General features: G+C 37.5%; 1 protein-coding gene across 17 annotated transcripts in view; it reads right to left on the bottom strand.

Moving 5' to 3' along the window:
• anks1b (ankyrin repeat and sterile alpha motif domain containing 1B) overlaps positions 1-25,984 on the bottom strand; it is an 823,124-nt gene that overhangs the window by 383,411 nt on the left and 413,729 nt on the right. For 16 of the 17 annotated variants that reach the window (XM_069908369.1, XM_069908373.1, XM_069908387.1 and 13 more), the window contains one exon: positions 5,316-5,459. In XM_069908369.1, coding sequence (XP_069764470.1) covers positions 5,316-5,459 — 144 coding nt within the window. Of the gene's footprint in view, positions 1-5,315; positions 5,460-18,737; positions 18,839-25,984 lie in introns of those variants that run through there. The other variant, XM_069908380.1, reaches the window with a different exon arrangement.

The following is a 25,984-nucleotide window of genomic DNA, read 5'->3' as shown; positions in this document are numbered from 1 at the left end:
AGAGAGAGAATTCAGTTCTACAATTCAGCACCAGCAGCTGGGACTGGAAGAGGACAAGCTGGCAAGCTTGTGGAAAAACCCCATTTTGAAGACGGGTTGAGAGTGCTTAGTTCAGCCTGGTCAAAGCCCTTGTGGTCCACATAAGTGGAGAGGACTGGCTGCCTAATGTTACACTTAAAATAAGGGAAACAACAAATAACTCTGTGGTGACTTGAAAGAAAGAGGTTATCATCTGGAAAACACTGATGGGGCAAGTTTCTTCGTCAAGACACTGAAGTGGCTGATTAGAAGAAATCAGTTTGTGTCCAGCAACCAACAAATCTCTCTCTGAAAACCGACAAGAACCTTCCTGAGCGGAAACTATTTATCTTTCAAGCACCAAAGCCTGGTAAAATTCATAAGTGTTAAATTCTGTGCACAGTATAAGAATTCCCTGCAACCAGTGAACTTGGAGGATTGAGAATTGAGATTGGACTGTGAATTAAAGAACTTTTCTAAACACACATTACATACACGTGTGCTTAGAATTAGATGGGGGTTAAGTAATTTAATAGTAATGTTAAAGTTTGATCCTGTTTTCATGTTTAAAGATAATTAAAAGCAACTTTTGTGTAAGTAACCATTTGTCTTGGTGAATATCTGTTGCTGCTGGGTATTGGGGTCCTCTGGGCTCATAACAATATAAACTTCTTACTGACAGCAGCAGATTTTAACCTGAGTCGCTAGCACTGTAATAGCACTGTGCTAGCCGCTCCGCTAATCGTGCCGTCCATTTCAGTGATGACACCTGATCGTGACCATTTCAAGTCGTTTTGTGTCACATTAAAAAAAAACTCAACCGTATGTTTGGTCAATCAAATTAATGGTTGAGTTGATGTCTGGATCATGTATGTAGAAGATGAGCAATCAATGAAAAACTGGAAGGACTCAGCCAGTCAGACAGCATCCATGGTAGAAATAATCAGGCAACATTTCAGGTTGGGATCCTTTATCAAGACTGATATACTTAATCTGCTAATACTTAATTAAACATTTATTAATTAGGTACAGAATCTACTAAACCTTTTTTTATATAATGTAGTCATTCAAACTATTCCTTTTAAATCTAAAACCAAATATTCCAGACAGAAATAATATGTCATTGCTGGGGTATGAAAATATTTCAAAGATAACATGGACTAACTTCAACAAACAGTTTGAAAATCTACTCAGGTTAATCTGAATTTATATTTTTATCTTTGCAAGATTTTACAAAGATTTAAAAAAAAGTCATGGGGTGTCTAAGGTATACATGTTGCTAAGAGCAACTCATCCTGAGCTGAAAAATATGATGGCACAAAGGCCTAGGAGGAAAATGATAAAACAGGATGTTTTTGTTTCTACTATCTCTTGTTTGTAAATTAAGGCAACATGCACACATTCATTTAAAAAAAAATCCAATAATTTCTTATTTCATCTTCCAGATTCAAGATGCTGTATCAGTAGCTTTAAAAAGTTGCAAATGCCCATTTCCTTTAGTGTTTTCTTTTGCATCAGTCTGCAGCAGGGTATCATTAGCTCCTGTTGATTACTCAGCTCCTGAATACGTATTAGAGTCTCTTATGCATTCACACCAGTGTGACTGTGTGGGTGTGATATTCTTGATATTACTAATGAATCTTTCACTTGGCAAGTACTTGATGAACAAAGGCTAAATGCATTTTAACACCCAATTGTTATGACACATCATAAATATAAGAATAGATATTTGGCCACCCAGTTGTTCACCTTAAATTTTGTGCAATGTTTGAACTTATTTGACACTTATTTCTTCATCGAAAAGATGTAAAGCTTTAAAAAATATGTTGACTTTAGGGACTGTGGAAAAAGCCAAAAAAATTTTTTTTCAGCAGTTGAATACATTGAAGTGATTTAAGCAGATTATATTTTAGTTAATGTGCAACATCATGGCATTCAAACAGTTAAATGGACGCCCAGTGTTTTTATGCATTTTTAATGACTCAATTATGCCAACGTCATTCCTGGTTGTAGTTCAGCTTCACAGCTTTTGTTCAGAACCATGGAGCTTCATCACTACAGACCAGCATCCTTCTAGACCCATATATAGCATTTCCTTCCGCTCTGCTCTCGGCTTCATTGCTTACTTCCAACTTTAAACATGAAAAATTAGAATAGATGTGCATCATGACATCTGCAGCTCAGCACTGCTACATCGGTTAAAATATTTTCACCACCTACTGAAATAACTCCTGTTGGAAATTATATTTTTTAGGAAACAAAAGGAAGATCTATAAAAATTCCCATAGTTTCTAATTATACTGCAATAAAGCTAAAATAAAATGAAGGTAGCTAAGGCAACATCTCCAGCCATTTCTATTTTTTTTATAAACTACCTTCATCGCATCACACAAGTGCTCAAGCTTTTGGAAAACATGACACGGGATTAGAAGCAACTAAATAATTATTTGAACTTGAATGGCATGGGCACAGGTCTCAAGAACACCATGGAGATAGGAATATAAATAGATATTGCGCAACAAATACTATTATTGAACAAACATTAGAAATGGTAGGGAGGTGCTGAAGACAAATGACTTTGTAAAATGAAATGGATGGGGAGAAGATCTCTCTCTCTGCTTCCTCCTGAGATCCTACCATCACAGAAGCCATTCTTCATCCAATTCAATTAATTCCACATTATATCAAACACCAAAAAATAATAAGGTACAGCAAAGCCCATTTCATTCCACAACATTCCAGCTGTAATAGTGAAAATCTGTGCTCCACAATCAACTGTGCCTGAAACCAAGCAGTTCCAATATATTGGGCTCACCTTTTCTCAGGGTCATGCCAAATATAAATTCGAGCAACACGATATTATTTATACCGGGTTTCCCAGAACCCTGTGACATGAATATCGGATATTCCACCATGTTTAGGTAATGCTCATCCAAATCCAGGTTCACTGTTTCCATCTGACCCTTAACTGCTTCAGTTCTACTTTTCCCAACTGCAACCCCCTCAACCCCCCCACAAGTGGATTCTTCTTCTACCAGTCTTTCCACCTTCTGTTGTCCAGTAACTCCTCTTGGCAGCTCCCAACAGCCCTCACCCACACTGTTTTGAGGTTTACTATCTCCTTGTTCCTACTTTATTCTCAAAGGAATGATTGACCATTATTCCCCATGGATTCTGCCTGACCTACTGAATTTCTCCATCTTCCCTTAGTTCACCCACTAAAACCACATCTATACACTAATGTGGTAAATATGTCCAGTTATGCCGTGCTCTCAAAAGCAGAACAAGCCTACACCAACAATCAATTAATTATCAGCCAAAGGATGGAAAGTGTTGTTAACTGTCCTATCAAGCAGCACTTAATCATATAGGCAAACATTCATCTGGAGCATACAGAGGGTCCACGTAAGCTGTGGAAGAAGTGCACAGCCTCAACTGTCCCATTTCTGAGATAGCCTAAAGTCCTCATATTGGCCACAGCATCCATAAAACCAGAATGGAAGCAAGTCAGAGGCTGGTTACCCTGAATGAGTGGCTCACCTCACAATCCGATGTCTTTCAGATGGTGGAAACGTGCAAGTCAGGTAAGTGATGGACTATTCTCTGCCTGTCCATATAAGCACTGTTCCAACAACACACAATTGGGACATCATTCATTAAATATTCATATTCTTCACAATGGAACCCAGTGGCTGCAGTAAATACCATCAACTGAACCACCTCCAAAAGCTGCAACCATGAAGATGAACCACAAAGATACCAGCTTCACAGAAGCACCATTCCCTGCATGTCACATGCCACCTGGCCATTGAAACATATCGCCGTTTCTTCATTGCTGCTAAATCCAAATCCTCAAACTCTCTAACCAACACCACCATGGGGGTACCTTCAATGAAAGGACTCCTGTGATCCACAAAAGGTGGCTCATCAACACTTTCTCAAGAGTAATGAAGGATGGGCATAAATGCTGGTCTTCCATTCATGTAAACATCTCAAAAAATGAATAAACAAAAAGATACAATGAGAGATAGATAGGAATGAAACAGGGCTGAAGGGTCTGACAGAAGAAGAGTCCACTTGTGGGGGGTGCAGTTGGGAAAAGTAGAACTGAAGGAGTTAAGGGTCATCTTCATGGTTGCAGCTTTTGGAGGTGGTTCAGTCGATGGTATTTACTGCAGCCACTGGGTTCCATTGTGAAGAATATGAATATTTAATGAATGATGTCCCAATTATGTCAATTGTGTGTTGTTGGAACAGCGCTTATATAGACAGGCAGAGAATAGTCCATCACTTACCTGACTTGCACGTTTCCACCATCTGAAAGACATCGGATTGTGAGGTGAGCCACTCATTCAGGGTAACCAGCCTCTGACTTGCTTCCATTCTGGCATCCCCACCTTTAACTTGTGCAATAGGATGAAAGGGGAAGGACTGACTAAAACTGGGACTGTACTTGAACAAGGGGCATACAGCACGGAACCAGGCCTGTTGGCCCACTTTGGCCATGCCTATCTGAGCTAGTTCCATTCGGATTTGGCCCATATCCCTCTAAACCTTTCCTATTCAATGAGTTGGCCATACATCTTTTAAATGTCATGAGTGTATCCACTTCTACAACTTTATCGAACAGCTTGTTCCCAGATATGTCCATCCTCTCTGTGAAAAGTTTCCCCTCGTGTTTTAAATCTTTCCCTTCTCATTCTAGCCTCTAGTTTGAAACTCACCTACTCTGGGGAAAAAGACTGTGACCATTCACTTTATCTATGCCCTTCATGATTTTATATACAGTAAAATCCCTGTTACGTGGAATTCAAATAACTTGCGGGCTCAAACAATTGTTTAAAAAAATCATGGAAAATAAATAGGTAAAAAATATAGGTTTAAAATCGGCACACCTTGCCGTGTTTACGCAACATGCAGTCTCATGCAACCAGAAAATTCACTTGTCCAGCATCTACCAATCTCCATAGGTGCTGGATACCAGGGGTTTTACTGTTTCTCTGAAGGTCACGTCCCAGCCTCCTACTTTCCAGGGAAACAGAAATCCAGGCCTATCCAAGTCACTCCTTATCACTCAAGCCCTCCACTCCCAGTAACATCCTTGTCAATCTTTTTTCCATCCTTTGTAGTGTAACGATATCCCTCCTATAGTTGGGTTACCAGAATTGCACACAATATTCTATATTTGATCTGTCACATGAGATAAGATTCTTCTTTAACAAGAGTATGTGCTTAGTTTAATAGATATGCAAGTCCAGCAACAGTAAAGTATTATAGAGAAAGTAAAAAATAACAACCTGGGTTAAAATAGGGAAGCCAAGCGGTCGGCAGCCATTGCAAGGAGTGAATGCTTCCCATAGTCTTGCTGGGCCACAGCTTTTCTCTCCTTCCTCCTCGTCAGTCTGTGGTGTTCCTTTAGGAGGTGATGGCTGATCGCGTTGCTGGAAAAAAAGTGTTAAAATTAAACCTTCCATTATTCAAAGTAATGACATACTTGTAAACCAACTAGTAATTGTGAAGCAGCAAATCCATCAAAATCTGTTAGAATCACACATCCTGACCTTTTGTTAAAACTATCGACAGAAACAGAACAATTTTCCTTGGAATTTTAAAAACGTGCTGGTGGATTTCAATATTTATGCCAATTTAAAAAATTCTGGATCTGTGTATATTTTAGTATTCACTTTAACTTGTATTATCCCATTTGTTAGAAAGAATTATTATTTTGATGTTTTATTTGAAAGTTACGCAGAGTCTACTTTAAATGACGAAACATTAAGCTAGAAAGGTCATCAGTGATGGCAGAACAAAAATTATTGTTTCACACTAACTTTTCTAACAAGAGCATGCTTCATTTTGTTCCATATATTGATTGCATTGTCAGGCTACATTTAGTAAAATATTCAGTAAGGACTGAATTGTTCTCAAAGCAAGAGTATGGCAGCAATAGTGAGACACAAAATATGGGATTCAATGAAGAATATGCAAGTAATCAAACCAGTCGTTCATAATTTGTATTTCCTTCAACCAACTATCTCCCACTTGACATCGTCACCTCCTAATCCTAATTTTCCACTCCATTGTTGCAAAACGGGTCAAAATGACCCGTCGCTGCAATTTCACACAAAATGCCAGAGGATCTCAGCGAGTCAGGCAGCACACTCACAGAAAGCAATAGATAGTCAATGTTAAAGGCTGAACACCCTTCTAATTTGTTTGCTGCTGGAACTTACCTGGCTAGCCTGATGCTTTTTTCCTTCTCTCCATGAGAATACTGATTCTGAAGGCTTCAAGACTTCAACCTCATTATTTGAAATTCTTTTTGTGTGTTTGAGCTAAGGTAAATTGCCCAGTATGGCTTGCCATACTCCAGCTCGGGTCCAAACAGTGCATTTGGCAGGCCATTCATGAGAAAATGCATTGTCAAAATTGAAAACTGCATTATATAGTTAAAGATAAACATTTCTGGGTGAGGAATGATCCTGTCAAACACTTCCACTAAATATAGTTCAAAACTTTTGGCCCTCTCCATCTAATGCCACATACATGTAGAGTTGTATAAGGCAAGAAGTACTTTTGGTGAAAAAAGTTTTAGTTCAAAGATTTGAGGATTGATTCTATTTTAATTCTTGATAAATACAAGATTTCTATTTTAATCCATGAACATAATGTACATTATTTGAATGTAGTAAATGTGACAAATGTAATCTAAACTGTATACTTAAATTTTAATTCTGTCTCCAACTTTAAGCAACCCTCTTTTCTTCTTGGTCATCCAATCCAGAATTTTATTTATTTGTAGCCACTTTCAGCCACCCATGTAACTGGGGAATATGTCAGGATCTAAAATTCTACAGGTAGTCAGGATTTAACAGTACCCCAAGGCGGAATGAATGCACAATGACTCATCGATAAAAATCAAAGAAACATGATAAAATAAAGATTGTTTTGACAATAATCAACTGCACAGCACTGTGAGGAGGTGGAAAACTGAATTAGATGATATGCACAGTGTGCTGAATTAAAGATTGCACTAGCATTATGTATGTTTACTTTTAATGCATACAGGAAGCCTCGTAATAAAGAAAATAAAAAATTCATCAAGTTAAATCAGAAATATCATGAATTTATTAACTTACATTTTCAATGTCTTTCATGAACAATTCACCATCAACATTTAGCAATAAAGCCACAGAATGTATAGTATCATATTTAGCCAAACAAGTCAAGTTTGTTTTATATTTAAAAAAAGCCTTTTTGTCCATATAACAAATACGATACTGGATGCCAACTGCCTTCAGGTGCCAGTAATTTTTGAGTTGCTTCAATAGTCATTCTCACTTTTGCATGCAACAGTTTGTCACATAATTTATTTACTAATAAATTAAAAAATTTATTTCAATTTCAATTTATATCAGCAAATCATTTTACATCTCTCATGATTACATTTGATTCAGATATCTTAGAGTCAGAAATCTAACCATTATTAAATAATATGACAATAATTTATAGTCTCTTGAATTCCTATAAAATTTCCATGCTAAATGAATGACACGGTAAGCATAGTGATTAGTTCAACATGGTTTATAGCTCCAGCCACTGGGGTTCAAACCCGGCGTTGTCTGAAAGGAGTGTACACTCTTAAATGTGTTTGTATGAGTTTCCTCCAAGTGCTCAGGTTTCTTCCCACCCTTCAAAATGTACCATGGGTTTTAGATTAATTGGGGAGTAATTAAACTTGCTAAGATTTGTTAACCTTATTCTTTCATAAATCCATTTGGCTCTGCCTAAATAGTTAAATAGATTAGGATATGTTGAGGGAAGATCATGGTTAACTATCTCAAGGACTATTAATGAGATATCAAGAATGTGGTATTTGATGCAGACTACATGGACCAAAGCAAGCAGATAACAAAAGTAGAAGGTCAAGGGATTTGAAGTAAGGTGACAAGCTGAAATCAAAACTGGTTCAGTGCCAACAAAAGGGTCATGGAAATTTTGAAGACGATATTGGCTGAAAGTCGTGAGGCTCAGTAGGAAGCCATTTTTCTTTCGTGCTTTTTTCCTGATTTGTATAAATTATGATTAAGAAGTTCACCAATCATACTGTTATGTTGCAGCCCAGCAGCAATAGAAATTCAGCAAGGCAGTGTTATTGTTAGTGTGCATGTACTCATTAGTGTGTGTTCATTAGTTTGCGTGTGTGTTCACATTAGCATACATGTGTACATTTGTGTCTGTATGTACGTACATTTGTGCGTGTACATATGTGTGTGCATGTCTGTGTAGATTTGTGTGCGCATGTCTGTGTGTACATTTGTGTGTGTGTGTGTGTGTTTGTGTGTGTAGATTTGTGTACTTTCGTGTGTGTGCGCATGTGCATGTGTGAGAGACAGAGAGAGAGAGAGAGAGAGAGAGGGAGAGAGGGAGAGAGAGACCCAAACCATTACAGCTTAGGCACAATTCTGGAAAGTCATTCCAAAGTTCAGTCCTACTAATCCCGTGTTGAAACGCAGGCTTTCAAACTGATGCACAGAAGTAATCACGAAGGAGGTGGGAGAGACTGAGTAACCTGAATGCTGAAAACTCACTGATCAATAATGAATAACGTTTCCTTCATATTCCACTCACATGACTCTCTCACCACTTATGTCCCCAGATTAAGCACAAATGTTCTTACTCTTCCACTAGAGTATCAACTTTGGGAATATCCAGTGTACTAGCTGTTGCCACCAGTCTCTCCACAGCTGCGAATGATTGCAATCTGTACTAACCCTTATTCATGCCAAATGAAACTGGAACTTGTAATAATACCGAAGTTGGCTGTTCTCTTAATGGGACAGAAAGTTATAGGCTGAAAGAAGAACTTGCATGGATTAATCAGGTAAGCAGAAAAGCGGCAAATAAATTCCATCCAAAGAATTAGGAGTATTACGTGAAATTTTTTTTTAAAACTGCAGATGCTGGAAATCTAAAATAAAAACAGAAAATTGTGGAAATACTGCTGATCAGCTTGCATAGAAAAATAATTTCTGATGCTTCCAGCATTTTCAGATTAATGTTAATAGCTCCTTTTTTTGGATGGCATGGTCAAATAATCTCATGTCATAAATTTCTATGAATCCTTATGATTTCAAGTGTCCATTACTGTTTCTACCATTTTTCCTGTCATGGGTCTCAATTTGAGCAGCTTGTTTGCTCATTTATTGTATTGTTTAAATACTGGCATATTGTTTCAACCTGTTGAATTAACTGTGTTAATTGTTTGTTTTACTATCTTGAGATAAGTGATTGCCAGAAGGACTTGATTTATCATTTTGTATTCTGAGACCATTTGTAGAATTAAAATTTTTGCAATATATTCAAATCAAACAGCGTGATTTAATGGCACAACAGCATAATTACCTTGAGAGAGACATACTTTTTACTGATCAAGTCATGCAATTAAACTCAGAATTTCCACAAGATCCATTATATGAGAAGATATCATTATCAGAAACTGTTGCTGGTGCGCTTTCTTTCAAGGTATAATTGCAGACTAAGGGATGTTTTGGAGAACAAACACTGCAAGTTTACCTCACAATGCTGTTTGCAATCTGGTGACTAAAGACTAGCATCAAGAGCCAATCATTAAAATGTCTGCAGTTTGCCCACAGGAAATGACTGATTGGTTAGAAAGGTAGAAAATGCCTTTCCAACAATCCCTGGGAAAGAGGCAATGAAATAAATCTGATTAAAAGTAAAAATACAAATCAGAATATAGAAGGCTGACAACATCTGTGGAGCCAGAAATAATGAACATTTCAGATCAATGATCTGCCATCAGAGCAAGTGGAAGTGACATCTGGACAGTAAACCCATGGCAGTAACCCTGAAGCCATAGCTGTATCAATGTATCTTTCTACTGATTTTATTGCCTTTACTCAGTTGTGGTATTGAATACAGAAGACATTATGTAGCTAAGCAGCAGGACATGACAGCATACATTGTACGCTATATATCATCCAAACATCATTCTGGATCTCTTACTGGTTTTCTTTCCCCAAGTCCAGTGTAACTGCATATACTGCTAAAGCAAAAGGAAGAGATGCAATAATTAATCCTTAAGTGAACAATCTATTTTCTTCATTGCTGTTCTGCAAGCTGAACAAAATGGATGCATCAAATGAGCAAATCTTAAATAGTGCAATATTCTAAAGAGGTGCCTAATCTGCTGGACTAATTGATTTATTGCACTAACACTGGGCAACAAAAATTTTGATTCCTGAACATTTTTAGGTGTATTTTATGGATTTGGGCTGCTGATCACCTTAAAAAATTCCTATCACATAGCATTTTTTAAAAAGGATATAGCACACTTTTGTGATTTCTTTCACATTTTAATCCTACTTCAAGCATACAAAACCATGGTGCTTGAAAATTCATTTTCTGCATTCACATTTGGACTTTTTCCCTGCTGAACTTGGTGCAGTCAGTGATGAACACATGAAAGGTTTCACCAGACATTGTGACCGTGGAAGAGCAGTATTAGGACAACTGGAATCCATCAATGCTTGCCAACTATTGTTGGGCACTGACATGAGAGGCATCAGATGCTGAGTACAAACAAAACATATTTAGGTCAGTTCAACTAATGTAATGTGTCAGCATCATGATATGATCAAACATGCTAAATTGAATAAAAGTTAATTTAATGTTTCCCAACTTCGTATGGGATGCAATATTATTTTTGTGCCCAGCTTGAGGATGTACATCATAGTCCCCAATTTTTTTCTCAGGAAGAAAACCTTTTGAAAAGATTTCTTGTCCAGTGTAATTGATATACACTTGGTTAACAATTCTTTTTCTATATTTTTATTAACATTGAAATTTCACATCCAAAAATACAGAGTACATAAAGATATATGTTAAAAATCTAGAAGATACATTACACTTAAATCATATAATTTCATCCAAAGTACTCCACATTTTAAGTATAAAAAATGAAAATCTAAACCCACTACCATGAAATAGGATGTTTGACCAAAAAAAGGGAGAGAATTCTAATCAGTGATCAATTACCTCATTGATCAATAATTCTACCTTCATATCAAAGATTATGAAAGTAATTTAAAAAGGGTCTCCACAGTGTTTGAAAATTTGAATTCAAATTGAAAATTGAGCATCTAATCTACTCTAGATTTAAACATGACATGACATTGAGCATGGTTAAAAATTAAGTATTCACAATATCATATTCTTAAAATGTTTGCCAAAATCAAAAGTCATTAGCCCATCATCACTATTCTGTTTTTTTTTAAACTGACTTTCTAAATCACAATTCCAATGCCCAAGACAGTTCACAGTAAAATAAATTTGGATGAAAGAAGACGCCTGCATAATCCAAACTCAACATAATATTTTCCTGGATTCCATGTGAATTCAGAAAAAAAATAGGCAAATTTATAAATTTGAAACTTGGTTCAGCAGTTGGCCACTCACTGTGATTAATATTCCTTTCATTAGATCAATTTAATTTACCTGGTGTGTTAAGCCATACAAAAAGGAAGCAAGAACATTTGGAGTGCTCCATTACTTGCAGTTTGCAGTATTTTCAATTTTACTCCCATGTTACCTCAGTTTTTTGGATGGCAACTGAGATGGTGCAAAAATTCACTAAGAACTCCAAACTAAAACAAAGAAAGGATTCAAATGCCACAGGAGCCATGCCTTAGAGATTAAGCATCCTGGTGGATTCACCAGGAACTTTGATCATTAGACCATAAATTTTCAAGGGTTGGGGAGAAATTTCTCCATTGCTTAATGATAACCTGCACATAGCAGTGGGGATACCCCTACTAAAATTAATTGCCACAATTGGACCACTTCAATATGACACTGACAAGATTATGAGTTATTTGTCTTCTACCACAAATGGCTACCCAGATGCAGAAATTTACATCACTAAGATTTCTTGCCCTCTACCTTCTCTTTTAATTCTACAATGTGACCTCTATTTGGAGACGTGCACGTTTTCTGAACAGAATGGAAACCCTGAAGCAGAGCTGACAGAATTTGGTCTCTGTTGTAGCCCTTATTGAGGACTCCTGTTCAAGTAATGATGGCAATGTGTCAGCTATATTGAAGATGCCTGGCCCCACCATATATTGACACAGTTGAGGAACTCAAAATGCACTGGGAAAAAAAAATGTTAAAGGACCTTTTAAATTAGTTAAACGGTTGAAAAAAAAATTGAAGTGATAGTGGTCCATTTATTTCTTATTCCAGAGAGTAATCTTAATTCTAAATCACAATTTCTTTGATTTGCAACTTGAGAGATGTACTTAGAATGTGGAATAAATTTTGAATTACACAAGCGTCCATTAAGTATCTTGCAAATTAATTTACAAGGGGAAGTGAAGGCTTTTGAAAAAAATTAAATAATGTTTACTGATGCATTATACCGTAATCGGATTGAGAACAGGTTGTGACAGATACCGTTGTAGCCAATTTTAGGATGTCTTTGTCACTAGGCCTGTAATGCAACGAGATGCCACAAACAGGATCAAAATCTTTGATCTGAAATTCATTCAGTTCACCATTTCAATTTATATGGAAAATGTTGAACTGAATACAAATTTTAGGTGTCTTTTAAGATTACTCCGAAGAGTATTCAAGTTTTTAATGGTACCATGCAACCAGAATTTGGAAATTAATGGTAGCATGCAACCAGAAATTGGAAATTAATGCAGAAAGCTATGCTGTAAATTAAGAAACTAAAACGGACTAAAATAAACTTCCTTCTGTGATTGAAATGATTCCAATGGAATCATGTTGCAATTAATTCAATAATTTTGTCCTTCTACACACAGCAAGCTGGAGTGTAAATGTATTCACACGTGCTCACTTCCATCTCCTTTTCCCCCTTTGCTACCTCTTCTTGATCCAAATTCCACTCTCACATTATTTTTCATGTTACTTTACTATTTATTTCATTGTTTTGTTCCCAGTAATGTTTTAATAATCTTTTGGTTCAATGCTGTCTGTACTTTCATCATTATATTAACTTTTCCCTTTCTTTTATGATCCACCTGTTATCTTAAACTTCTACCTTTTTCCATTTCGCAGTCATAATCACAGATTCACGCTTAACCCTCCTACTATTTCATAATAAGTGTGACTACTGTAATTGAAATGAAACCTAATTTATTCAAAACAATTGTGTTGCACTTGTTGAGCGAAAAAGGTTGGCAAAACCTGCACCAAAATATTTGAAACTGCTTCTGCTGAGAAAACCTTCGCCACTGCAATTTTTATTTTCCATTCTGACACAATGTCCAATCGCAAACGCATATGAAAGTCATGGTCAACTGTTTTCTTAAATTGGCCCTTATGATAAAGTGCTGTTGAGTTAGAAGAAGCTTGTGAACAAGTGAAGATAAGGGAGTGGTAATAATATTTCCCACACATTTGTTGCCCTTCTGTTGGGAACCCGGCAAGTAAATTGGAGAGGGTCTTTTGCTACACTGCTGGGGGAAGGAAGGAATGATTGCTTAGGGGTGGTGAATGGGGTTCCAAACAAGTGGACTGATTTTCCCCCTCCCCAGTAGTATGTGTTTGCAGCCACACATGGAGGTCACTCCATGACAATCTTAACTTGTGGCTTGAAGATAGTGGAAAGGTTTCTAAAGTAAGGATATACATGATACAGATATTTAGCCTCAGTATCTCCATGAAAAAGTCATTGGGATGATCCATTTAAGTCTTTGGTCATTGTTGGTCCCAAGATATTAATTGTGAGGAGTTTGGAGATGGCAACATCAGTGAATATAAAGGGTACGTATTTACAGTTAGAGGTAGTCAGTGCCTGGTACATAAATGTTTTAAAGACCTTGGTATATAAGCAGTTGTGAATGGAAATAAAAATCAGCGTTATCAGTGAAAATCCCACTTTTTGAGATGACGTATAGGACATTGATAAACCAGCTGAAGATGGTTACATTTTTAAATTTAGACCCTTCTAGCTCATGTGCCCATGCCCCCAAATGCAGCAATTAACCTACAACCCCCTTATGTTTTTGAAGCATGGGAGGAAACCAGAGTACATGAAGGACACCCATCCATACACAGGGAGAACGTACAAACTCCGTATAGCGTGGGATTCGAACTCAGGTCGCTTGTGCTGTAAAAGTGTCGCACTAACGACTACACTAACCATGCTGCCTGCTGACAACAATTCTGTCCCAGACAACTCTTGTATATGTTGATCTCCAGCAATCACAATCTTCATTTGTATTAAGGATGGCCACAGTCGGTTCAATTATTACAAATATTAATTGACATATTTAAGATGATTCTCTGAATGCACTAAGCCTCTATATTTGATCATCTTTCTGCAATAACTATATACCCTTAAATTTCTCCAGTTATGGATAACAAGAATGTATTATTTTTGACAAGATATTGCAACCAATTAAAATTCTCGATGGTTGATGGCTTCTTTGTGCACAATCTCACCTAAACTTGAAAAGATAATTTAAGAAAGCAATTACTGTCAAACTATCTCTGCACAATGTGTTCGTGATGAATTGAAGTATTCGATTCACTAATAATTTATTGTTTAAGAAATCATATTCTGTGCTATCTGTATGATTCTAGTACTCAGTAGCTTTCTATTACAACCACCAATGATCACTCAATCATATGTGTCATATGTGTAAAAATAATCTGTGGGGTGATTGGTCCTCAACTGCTGTCATCATTAACTACAGGTTAGTTTTACAGTAAGGCGAAATGAGGAAACTTCCAATGGGAAGCTTCATTTCACATGCTGACTTCCTCTGTAGTTATTTTATGAACAAGGTATTATTTGTTTTATTTCCAACATCTTAAAGACACTGAGGCATGGTGTAAGAATTGGATTGAATAACTTCAGACTCAATGCTTTAATCAAACGGAGTTTCCAACATTGGTCCTTGATTTAAAAAAAAGTGAAATAATGATAATCCAGGAAATTAAAGACTGGTGAGCCTCACATCAGTGGTAGGGGAGCTACTGGTGAGAATACTGAGAGAAAGAATATGCGCAATGGGAAAGGTATGCTCAGTGTGGATTTCTGCCAGCAGGTTATGTCTTACAAATTTGATTGAGTTTTCTGAGAAGGTGACAATGATGGTAGATGTGGGTTGGGCAGTTGATATATTCCACATGGACTTTAGAGAAGCATTTGACAAGATCCCTCATGGGAGACTGATAAAGAAGGAATCAATTGTGAATTGATAGCATGGGTTCAGAATTGGCTTAAAGCAGTGGTTCTCAACTTTTTTCTTTCCATTCACGGTTTTAAGTAATCCCTATGCCATAGATGCTCTTTAATTAGTAAGGGATTGCTTAAGGTGGTATGTGAATAGGAAGGGAAGGTCAAAAACCACTGCTCTAGACCCAATTGTTACTGAAATATTTTGCTTGAGAAAAATTGTCATTGGCCCATTTCCTTTGGAGTTAATGAAACCCTCGAGATGGCAGAGGTCGACAGCATCGAGTCCACGCTGCTGAAGATCCAGCTGCGCTGGATGGGTCACGTCTCCAGAATGGAGGACCATCGCCTTCCCAAGATCGTGTTATATGGCGAGCTCTCCACTGGCCACCGTGACAGAGGTGCACCAAAGAAAAGGTACAAGGACTGCCTAAAGAAATCTCTTGGTGCCTGCCACATTGACCACCGCCAGTGGGCTGATAACGCCTCAAACCGTGCATCTTGGCGCCTCACAGTTTGGCGGGCAGCAACCTCCTTTGAAGAAGACCGCAGAGCCCACCTCACTGACAAAAGGCAAAGGAGGAAAAACCCAACACCCAACCCCAACCAACCAATTTTCCCCTGCAACCGCTGCAACCGTGTCTGCCTGTCCCGCATCGGACTTGTCAGCCACAAACGAGCCTGCAGCTGACGTGGACTTTTTACCCCCTCCATAAATCTTCGTCCGCGAAGCCAAGCCAAAGAAGAAGAATGAAACCCTGCACATAACGAGTCAATTAGGCACGATTAAAACAGTGGTTTTCAAACTTTTTCATTCCACCCACATACTACCTTAAGCAATCCCTTACTAATCACAGAGCACCTATGCATAGGGAATACTTAAAGTGGTATGTGAGTGAAAAGAAAAAGGGTAAGAACCACTGGCTTTAAATAAAAACACACAAAAATGCTGGAAGAACTCATCTGGTCTTTCAGCATCCATAAAAAGCAAAGATATAGTGCCAATGTTTCGGGCCTGAGCCCTTCTTCAAGGAATAAACAGAATGAGCCAGAAGCAGAAAATCTCAGAATTCAGACAGTGCCACATGGGGTGAGGAATCCAGACCAACAAAAGGTATTAATTGGATATGATAAGGGGGAGAGGTGAGAATTTCTCGTATCTGTGAAAGGAGACAGAGCTGGAGGAAGGTTGGTGGAGGTGCTTAATAAAGCCCAGTAATTCTCATCCATCACAGGCAGAGGGGAATGATGAAAGAATATAAATTATGTGATAATAACCAAATAATGTTTTTACTAATGTGGTTGAGGCATAAATGTTAAATTTAAACATACAGCACGATAACGGGCCATTTCGGCCCATGAGCCTGTGCCGTGAATTTACACCTAATTAACCTACAACCCCCAGTAAGTTTTGAACGGTGGGAGGAAACCAGAGTCCCCAGGGGAAATCGACGGAGACATGGGGATAACATACAATCTTTTTACAGCTGCGCAGGATTTGAACCCTGGTCCCAATCACTGGCACTGTAAAGGGTTTGCTCTATCCACTTCGCTAACCATGACACCCTCATGGCACTAGAGAGAACTCCCCTGTTCTTATGGTAAACAGAAGGGGATCTTTTATTGCAATGATCAAATGAACTTGGTTTAACAGTTTAATGGTCATTACAAATTCTGTCCTCACCATATATCATAAATATTTGTCAATCTTGAACAGCTACCTGGTCGAGGTATCATCATTTTCCTAAACATTTTGTGACCGGTGACTTTAAGGGCAGTCTTCGGACTAAATGAGTTTAAATAGATTGGATACAAAATCTTTATATTATGTAGCCCTCTTTAACTTCATCTATCACAATTTATTATCATGGTTGTTGACAATAAATAATATTTGTCATTTGATGTGACATGCACCTAACAACTGATACATGGCGTGCAAAAATATCTGAGATCTGTAAAGCATTGGGGATTAAATTGTTTGAAATACGAATGATTGGACCTTGAATGTAATTAAGTTTTGGGTGTCAGTGCCTGGGAAGCAGTTTTAATCCTGATCTTCGGCACAGTCTGTGCAGTTTGCACATTTCTCTGTGACTGGGTTGGTGGGGAGGGGGCGGGGGGGGGGGGGGTTCTAGTCCTTGTTCCCTCCCACATCTCAAAGATATGGTGATAGGATAAACTGTTGCTGAAATTTATCTTTAAGGAAGGCCTCTAATGGCCCAAATAAATAAACAAAGAGAAATTTCCATCATGCATGAAAATAAGGAGATGGGGACTTGGGAGTTGGGATAGACAGAATGGGATGTATGGCTTCTTTTGCATTTTTAAGTAAGTTAATAGCAAATCAATATGACCACAGAAATAGGAACATAATTTGGCATTTGGCCCATCAAGTCTGCTCTGTCATTTGAATCATGAGCTCAACCCCATTTTCCTGCCTTCTCCCCATAACCTTTCATCCCTTTTCTGATCAAGAACTTAACAACCTCGACGTTAAATCTATCCGATGACTTGGACTCCATGGCCATCTGTGGCAACAAATTCCAGATTCGCCATCATCTGGCTGAAGAAATTTTTCCTCATCTCTGTTCTAAAGGAACATCCTTTTATTTTGACTCTCCCACTGCCAGACACACCTTCTCCACATATCATATCCAGCCTTCTATATTAGCTGTGTTTCAGCAAGATCACCCCTCATCATTCTGAACTCTGGTGAGTACAGGCCCAGAGCTATCACAAGCTCCTCTCAACCCTGGGACCTTCTCCAACCCCAGCACATTCTTCCTTTGATATAGGCTACAAAACTGCTCACAATACTCCAACTGTGGTCTGACTAACACCTTATAAAACCTCAGAATTACCTCTTTGCTTTTATATTCTAGTCCTCTCAAAATGGATGCTAACATTGCATTTTCCAATATAACTGAATGCGCACAGCCCATAAAGATGATGAATAGGCAGTGGTCTGGAAATATAATTACATGACAAGTTTTTCTTAACATCAAGTCAAAGTTGACCTAACCAAGATAAGAACAACAGTTTCAGGTTTGTCAGATTTCAGATTTATTGGCAGAGTACATACATGTCATCTTATATAACTGAGATTCCTTTTTCCTGCTAGTGCGGCAGAATTACCACTAATTGGTAGTCCAAAAAATAAACTGTACACAGCATAAAATATGTCCAACACCATTCTGGAAATTTTACCATTTCCTGTAGTTTTCTATTGCACACCTAATGCGATGGTGGTTTTTGCAGGAAACAGGCCGGGATAATGTTATTCCTTGTGTGAATATTCCTATTGATGTATTGTAAGATAAATTAGAACACATTTTCCTGAGAGTGTTCATGAGAAAACTAGATTTAATGAAGCAACAATGGATCTGGACCCCTGTAAGGGCTAAGACCCCAACTTGTTGGTCCTTTAGTTCCTGGCCACACAGCACAATCATACACCCAATTCTTGATCTTGCTTTTGACTCACCCATTTCAGGCTCCAACTTCTCAATATTCATGGCCTCTTGTCTCCATACACTCAAAGTCTCCTGATGCCTCACTATTCAAGACCTCACTATTCATTCTCAAAGTTCAAAGTTCAGATATATAGTCAGAGTACAAACATACAACCTTGAGATTCTTTTTCCTGCAAAGCAAAGCAGAATTATGACTTATTGGTAGTGCAAAGAAATGTAAACAAACTAACTGCGAGAAAAAAAAATCACTAAAGTGCAAGAGTCCTTAAATGAGTCGTTGACTGAGCTTGTTGCTGAGGAGTCAGATGTTGAGGGGTAGCAGCTGTTCCTGAACCTGGTGGTGCGAATCTTTTTTTTTTTTTTTTTAATTTTTTTTATTTTTCACACCATAAATCACAATTTCTTTTTCACACATATACAGTGACTTTTTCTCCCCCCCCCTTTCCTCCCAAACCACCCCCCCACCCCCCCTCTCATCCATTTTAGGTATACAATCTAGGTTGCATTAATCCAGTCAGACAATGTTGTCATTCAACAAAATTACACCAGAAATTCTACTGAGTCCATTCTTTTCTTTCCTTCTCCTTCCATCAACTTAGGTAATGTTTGTCCCCGGTAGGTTTTCGCTATTGTATTTAATGTAAGGCTCCTATACTTGTTCGAATATTTCAATATTATTTCTTAACCAATATGTTATTTTTTCTAATGGAATACATTTATTCATTTAAATTTGGTAGTTTATTCCTTTTAATTTGGTTATGTATTCCATTAATATTTAAAGACATATAGTTCAGCGTAGCCCTTTTATATTTTGTTTATCTTCTCTTTCCGTTTTTCCATCTTTACCTTTCCTCCTTTTCCATTTCTGTTTTCTTATTTTCAACTCTTTATAAGACAACATTCCTACAACATCCAACATTTTCCTTATTCTCCTATTTCTATCTTATTTATTCCCAATCTCCCATTCACCTCCTGAGTTGTCCTTTATCCCTTGTCGGACAACCACATCTCCCCTCTCCATTTGGATTTGCGAATCCACTCGCAAGCGTCAACTGATTTTGCAGTGACCGCTATTTCCCCCCACCCCGCCTCCCCCAGAAAAGATTTCACTTTTCATATGTCACAAAGGTCACTCTTTTAATTCCCTCCTTATTCTCTCTATTCCATTACCTTCCCTTATTAATTCTTGTCTATACTATCTATATTTTCCTCTAAGTACAGATACATTCACGTATGCTCCTTGTCTCTATTCACTCTTATACCTCTTTACCCGCATACATATCAATCGTGATCATTTTTACTCTCATTACCCGTCTTCATCCCTCAGTCTATTTTTGTCTTTACCCACATACATATCAATTGTGATCATCTTAACTCTCTTTACCCGTCTTCCTCCCTCAGTCTATTTTTGTAATTGTTCTGCAAATTTTCGTGCTTCTTCTGGATCCGAGAATAGTCTGTTTTGTTGTCCTGGAATAAATATTTTCAATACCGCTGGATGCTTTAGTATAAATTTATACCCTTTCTTCCATAAAATCGCCTTTGCTGTATTGAACTCTTTTCTCTTCTTTAGGAGTTCAAAACTTATATCTGGATAAATGAAGATTTTTTGCCCTTTATACTCCAGTGGTTTGTTGCCCTCTCTTACTTTTTCCATTGTCTTCTCCAGTACCTTTTCTCTTGTAGTATATCTTAGGAATTTTACTACAATAGATCTTGGTTTTTGTTGTGGTTGTGGTTTAGAGGCCAATACTCTATGTGCCCTTTCTATTTCCAATTCTTGCTGTAGTTCTGGACATCCTAGGGTCTTAGGGATCCACTCTTTTATAAACTCCCTCATATTCTTGCCTTCTTCATCTTCCTTAAGGCCCACTATCTTTATGTTATTTCTTCTGTTATGGTTTTCCATTGTATCTATTTTTTGAGCTAGTAGTTCTTGTGTCTCTTTAGTTTTTTTATTAGATTTCTCCAATTTCTTTTTTAAGTCTTCTACCTCCATTTCTGCTGCTACTGCCCGCTCTTCCATCTTGTCCATTTTCTTTCCCATTTCTGTTAAGGTCATCTCCATTTTATTTATTTTCTCTTCTGTGTTGTTTATTCTTTTTCTTAAATCCTTAAATTCCTGTGTTTGCTATTCTTTAAATGATTCCATGTATCCTCTAATAAGAGCAAGTATATCCTTTACCTTGCCTCTCTTTTCTTCTTCTATTTCACCATACTCTTCCTCTTCTTCTTCCTCTGGGTTGGCCATCTGTTGTTTCTTTGTTGCCCTTTCCTCCTCTTCTTTCTTGTTTCTGTTGTCTTCTGTGGTCTCTTCTTGCTGCAGGTGTTCTGCAGCTGTCGTTGCCGGCTGTGGAGATCGACTCCCCAGCTGGTCCCCCCTCCCGTCGGTGTGTTTTTTTTCATTCGCATCGCGCATGCGCGAAACTTCGCGCATGCGCGGTTGCGCACTTTTACTCGGCTCTGCGAGCCATTTTTGTAGTCCATTATTTACCGACCTGAGGGAGCGGGTTTCTCTCTCCGCAGCGGGCCTCTTCGGACAGGTAAGGCCTTCACCTTTTTCCTCCTTTGTCTTCTCTTCCTCTCTTCTTACCGTTGCTTTCGACTTTTCTTTTTTTGTCGCCATCTTCTTTCCACCTTTATACTCACTTTTCTGTAACTTTTATTTCTGTGCCTTTGTGTTTTCTCTTGTTTTTCCCGACTTTTCTGGAGAGGGCTGGAGTTCACCGTCCGGCCACTACTCCATCGCGTGACTCCTCCGGTGGTGCGAATCTTGTGGAAACTATATCTCTTCCCTGATGACAGCAGCGAGAACAGAGCCTGTGCTGGGTAGTGTGGATCCTTGAGGACTGCTGCTGCTTTCTGATGGCAGTGCTCCCTGTAGATGTTCCCAGTTGTGGGGAGGGTATTGCCTGTGATGTCCTGGGCTGTGTCCACTACTTTTGCAGGGTTTTCTGCTCAGAGGTATTGGTGTCCCCATACCAGACCATGAAGCAGCACACTTTCCACCACATCTCTGTAAAAATTTGCCAGTGTTTCCGATATCATACCAAACCTCCGCAAACTGAAGAAGTAGAGTGCTGACAGGCTTCCTTCATGATGCCATTTGTGTATTGGTCCAGGAAAGATCTTCTGAGGTAGTGACTTCCAAGAACTTAAATTTGCTCACCCTCTCCACCTCCCAATGATCACTCAATCGTGCACCTCTGGTTTTCATTCCTGAAGTCAACAATCAGCTCCTTGGTTTTAGTGACATTACCCCACTACTCAAGGGCCCCAATACCCAATTAACTGTCTCGAGGAAGTCATATAATCTTTCTCCAGCCTCCTGTGACCACCTTCTAGCAGTCGTGATCTCTGGAACCTCTCTTTTTAGGGTCTTGTCTGTAAGGAGTCATTGCTTCAGTGCCACATTATTCAAGGGCCCCAATATCCAGATGTTCCACCCCTGGGGTGTCCCTGTTTTGCGTGGCCCATATTGTCATAGTCTGTTGAGACTGAGACTCTGGCCATAGAACCTCTAAACCTTGAGACCGCAACCCTTTTCTCTCAACTCTATTCCTCCTCAATCATCCAATTGGCTCAGGCCTATGGTCACATTCTCATACATATCAGTACTTAACTCAAAACTGCCTCAACACCACAACCCAATTCTTTTTGATGAATTATTGCTTCGAGTCCAAGAACTGACATGATTACAGTTTATAACCGTAAACCAGAATGTGACAGACTGAAGACACATAAATTCTCAGTTTATACAGTTACAGTATAACAAAAATTTACAAGGTTTTACCACTGGCTATTCTATTTTTCAGAACTATATTAATGTTTTCACCATTAAACTAGCAATTTATGAGGATTTTTCTTCTCCTCCCCCCCCCCCTCTACTGATTGCATTTTCATTCATAATTCAGAGCTTAGTTGTTCATACAGATCAATGCCTTTTCAAAAATAAAATATTTTTGGTATATTTTATTTTGCCAGTAACCCTGCAGCAACAATCAAATGGCATTTGTAGTACAGTCTACATTTTAACACCATTACTCCATAAATTCTCCAGAGACCTTACCACTTGCATCAAAAAGCATTTCTGGCAGCCGTGACTGAAATCCGTTCATTCACAAATTGTACATGAACTTTTACCTTTGTGCACCAAAGGACAATAACACCATACACAACATGTTTTGACAGAGATTGTATTAAAGTCCTTGATAGCAATATTTGCAAATTATTTGACAAGAATAAATTAAATGATAACATTTCACTCCATTTATTTATGGAGTTGGTGTTTCAGATTATGAATGAATCAACAGTGGTGATAACTGTATTATACTAGAGCTTATTTTAATCAGAGGAATATTTTTTAAGGTGCACAATATAATTTACATCTAAATGTTTATTTCTAAATTTTTAAAAAATAGTTTAACTGCTAATTTCTGAATAACCCAATCAGTTTGAACAATAGTATTCTTGAATCTCTGCAGAGCAAAGCTCATTGAGTTGAATTTTCCAATAAAAATAACTAGAATGCAGTTTTACATTTGAAGTTCCACCAGTCATAACATCCACCTGCAGTCAGATCCATTATGTGCCACTGAATAATGTGGAATCATGGCCATATAGATAAGATTATAAGCCATCTCACTTTTTGAAATTCTTAATTTTTTTTTGGCCTTCACTGGAAAGATAAATAAATTAGGTTATAACAAGACTTCTAACCAATTTTAGTTTTATCTTTACAGAATAGACCCACTACCATCCAGAAGGAAGTTCAGAAGCATCAAACTCAGCAGTGCAAAGCTAGGAAATAGCTTCTTCCCGCAGGCTGTGAGATTGATAAACAAGTAAATCATCCCAAAATATTTATTTTATATTATCTTTATGTATATATATGATTATTATTTGCTGTGTGCCATGGCCCGGAGAAAGTTTCAAGTATGTGTTAATATGTTTCACAAAGATGTACAGTCAGATGATAATACACTTTAACTAATTAAATATTTAAAAAATATTATTGAAGTAATTTAATCTCTGAAGGAGATAATGATTTTGATTTACAATAGCTCGCAACTTGTGTGCAGTAGCTTGGAATAAAAGAAGTCAATCAATATGTGATCTTTTTTATGAGCATATGGATGTACTTTTCTTTTTCAACTTACTGTTCTTCCTTACTTTCCTGGTTTTTTAAAGCCCCAAGGCTCTGCATCAGTTGACAGAATAAAAGTAGTCTATGATCAATTTCACTCACTATAACATGCAAGATTTATTGTGATATTGCTTAAGACAAAAATGGGCTAAGAAATATTGTAGATTTCTCAGTGATGTGTACCTTGCAAAATTCTATCAAGTTGCAAAGTCAACAGCTGCAACTAAATTTCCAGGTATCTTTAATTGCAAGGCTGAGCCTCCAAATTTCCCAATTGCTTTCATCTATATATAATGTAAAATTAATAAATCATTAACTTAAATTTTATAAAATTATGGTTAATATTGCATTAAATTCATGAACACTTGGAAACATTGGAGGCCATATTTGGATTATTCTAATTTGAAAATCTAAGACTGGTCATGAATGCAGCGGATCTCCCCACGGTTTAGTGAATGAAGTTATTCTCCTTATTTCTTTCTTTCTATTTAGTTTCTTTTTTCTTAGGGCAGTAGGGGGGTATAATTTCGATGGGGGGGTGGGGAGATTAGATTTTTTTTTCTTTTTAGGATTCTTTGTAGTTCTTTTAGGATTTTTCTCCATGTAACCATGAAAGTTCTTGACAATGTGTTAATATTTTAATTTTGTAATTGTGGTTATTACTCTATTTTCTAATAAATATTAAACAAAAAGACTTGGGAACAAATTTGTTTTTTTATAACTTCACGATTACTCACTCAAAGGCTCTAACTAATCTTCCTATATGTGCTTTATTAAACAGAATTTTAATCTGCTAATAGCAGAGAGGGATAATAGGGTGGAATTTTATTTTTTTTTTTTGAATTTGGAAGACATGCCATAATTTAATCAGTATCTTATAGTTTCCCATCTGAGAGAGAGATTAAAGCAATCAATTTTGCAATTTCCTCTTTGACTTTGGATGATAACATAAATAGAATAGTTATGGAAATTGAAAATAAGTTAGGAATCCTGAATGTGGTCACTGCAATGCAAATATAATCAGAATGAGATAAAATATGTGGCCTCGCACAAACAGTCCAGTCTGCCAGCAACATATGCCTGAAGACTTGGTCCTCAACACTTTCATCGCCTGAAATCCTTTGCTGCAGCTAATGGGAAGGAAGTGAATTCCTAATTTGAAACTAATTGAAGACGTGAGTTCAATAAAGGATAAATGAGCACAGGCCTAACAATATGTAGTGATATTCAAAGGAGAGAAGAAAATAAAATCGAAAGTTGGAGATTAAAAGGTTTTGGAAATAGCTGGGATAACCATTAGTGCATGGTGAATTTTCAGAGACAGTAAATATATTTTTTCATATTTAATGAAAACCCAATAATTAATTTAATTTTACAAAATGGAAATTTATGAAAGTGAAATTCAAAAGACGACAGCACCTGTATTTATTACTTCTATATATCCTCATTGAAATGCCAAGCTATTACAGATATTACAAGTTCTAAGAGAAGGCTGCCATCTGCTGGCCTTCCAGCAACATTGAAATTTATAATTTCCATGTTTTTTTTAAACATTCCTGATTTGAGAGCTGAATGTTTGCAGTGTGATTTAATGCAGCTTTCTCTGCCAGCAGAAAACAATAAGGCTCCATAAAACAGGAGGATAATGTGGGCAAATTGAGATCTATTTTCTTTTGATATAAGGGATCACCTTTGATGTTAGAAGCTGGGTAAACACGTCGTGAAAGCTTCTGGTCTGCCATGACAAACCCAAGCATTTCATTTCTCTTTTACAGTGAATGGAATGTTGCACTCTGTCTTGTCTTATACCTGTAAATTCATTCATGGACTCCGAAGGAATTAAGTTTGGGCAAGAGTGCAATGTGTTCACACACTACAATAGTGTCACAGGCAAGGAAGCATTTCAAGGCATTAATTATTATCTGGCAGTTGCAACCACTTTTTTAGCTGGACTTAATTTTGTCAACAACTGAAGAACATTTTTTATTTTACTTATTTAGACATACAGCATTGTAACAGGCAATTCAGCCCCATGAGTCCGTGCCACTCAATTTACATTCCATTAACCTACACCACTGGTACATTTTTGAAGGGTGGGAGGAAACCGGAGCC

This window comes from Narcine bancroftii, chromosome 13, assembly GCF_036971445.1.
Source record: "Narcine bancroftii isolate sNarBan1 chromosome 13, sNarBan1.hap1, whole genome shotgun sequence".
NCBI classification, from domain to species: domain Eukaryota; kingdom Metazoa; phylum Chordata; class Chondrichthyes; order Torpediniformes; family Narcinidae; genus Narcine; species Narcine bancroftii.
Note: the sequence above shows the minus strand (reverse complement) of the source record. Positions and strands in the feature narration are given on the sequence as shown.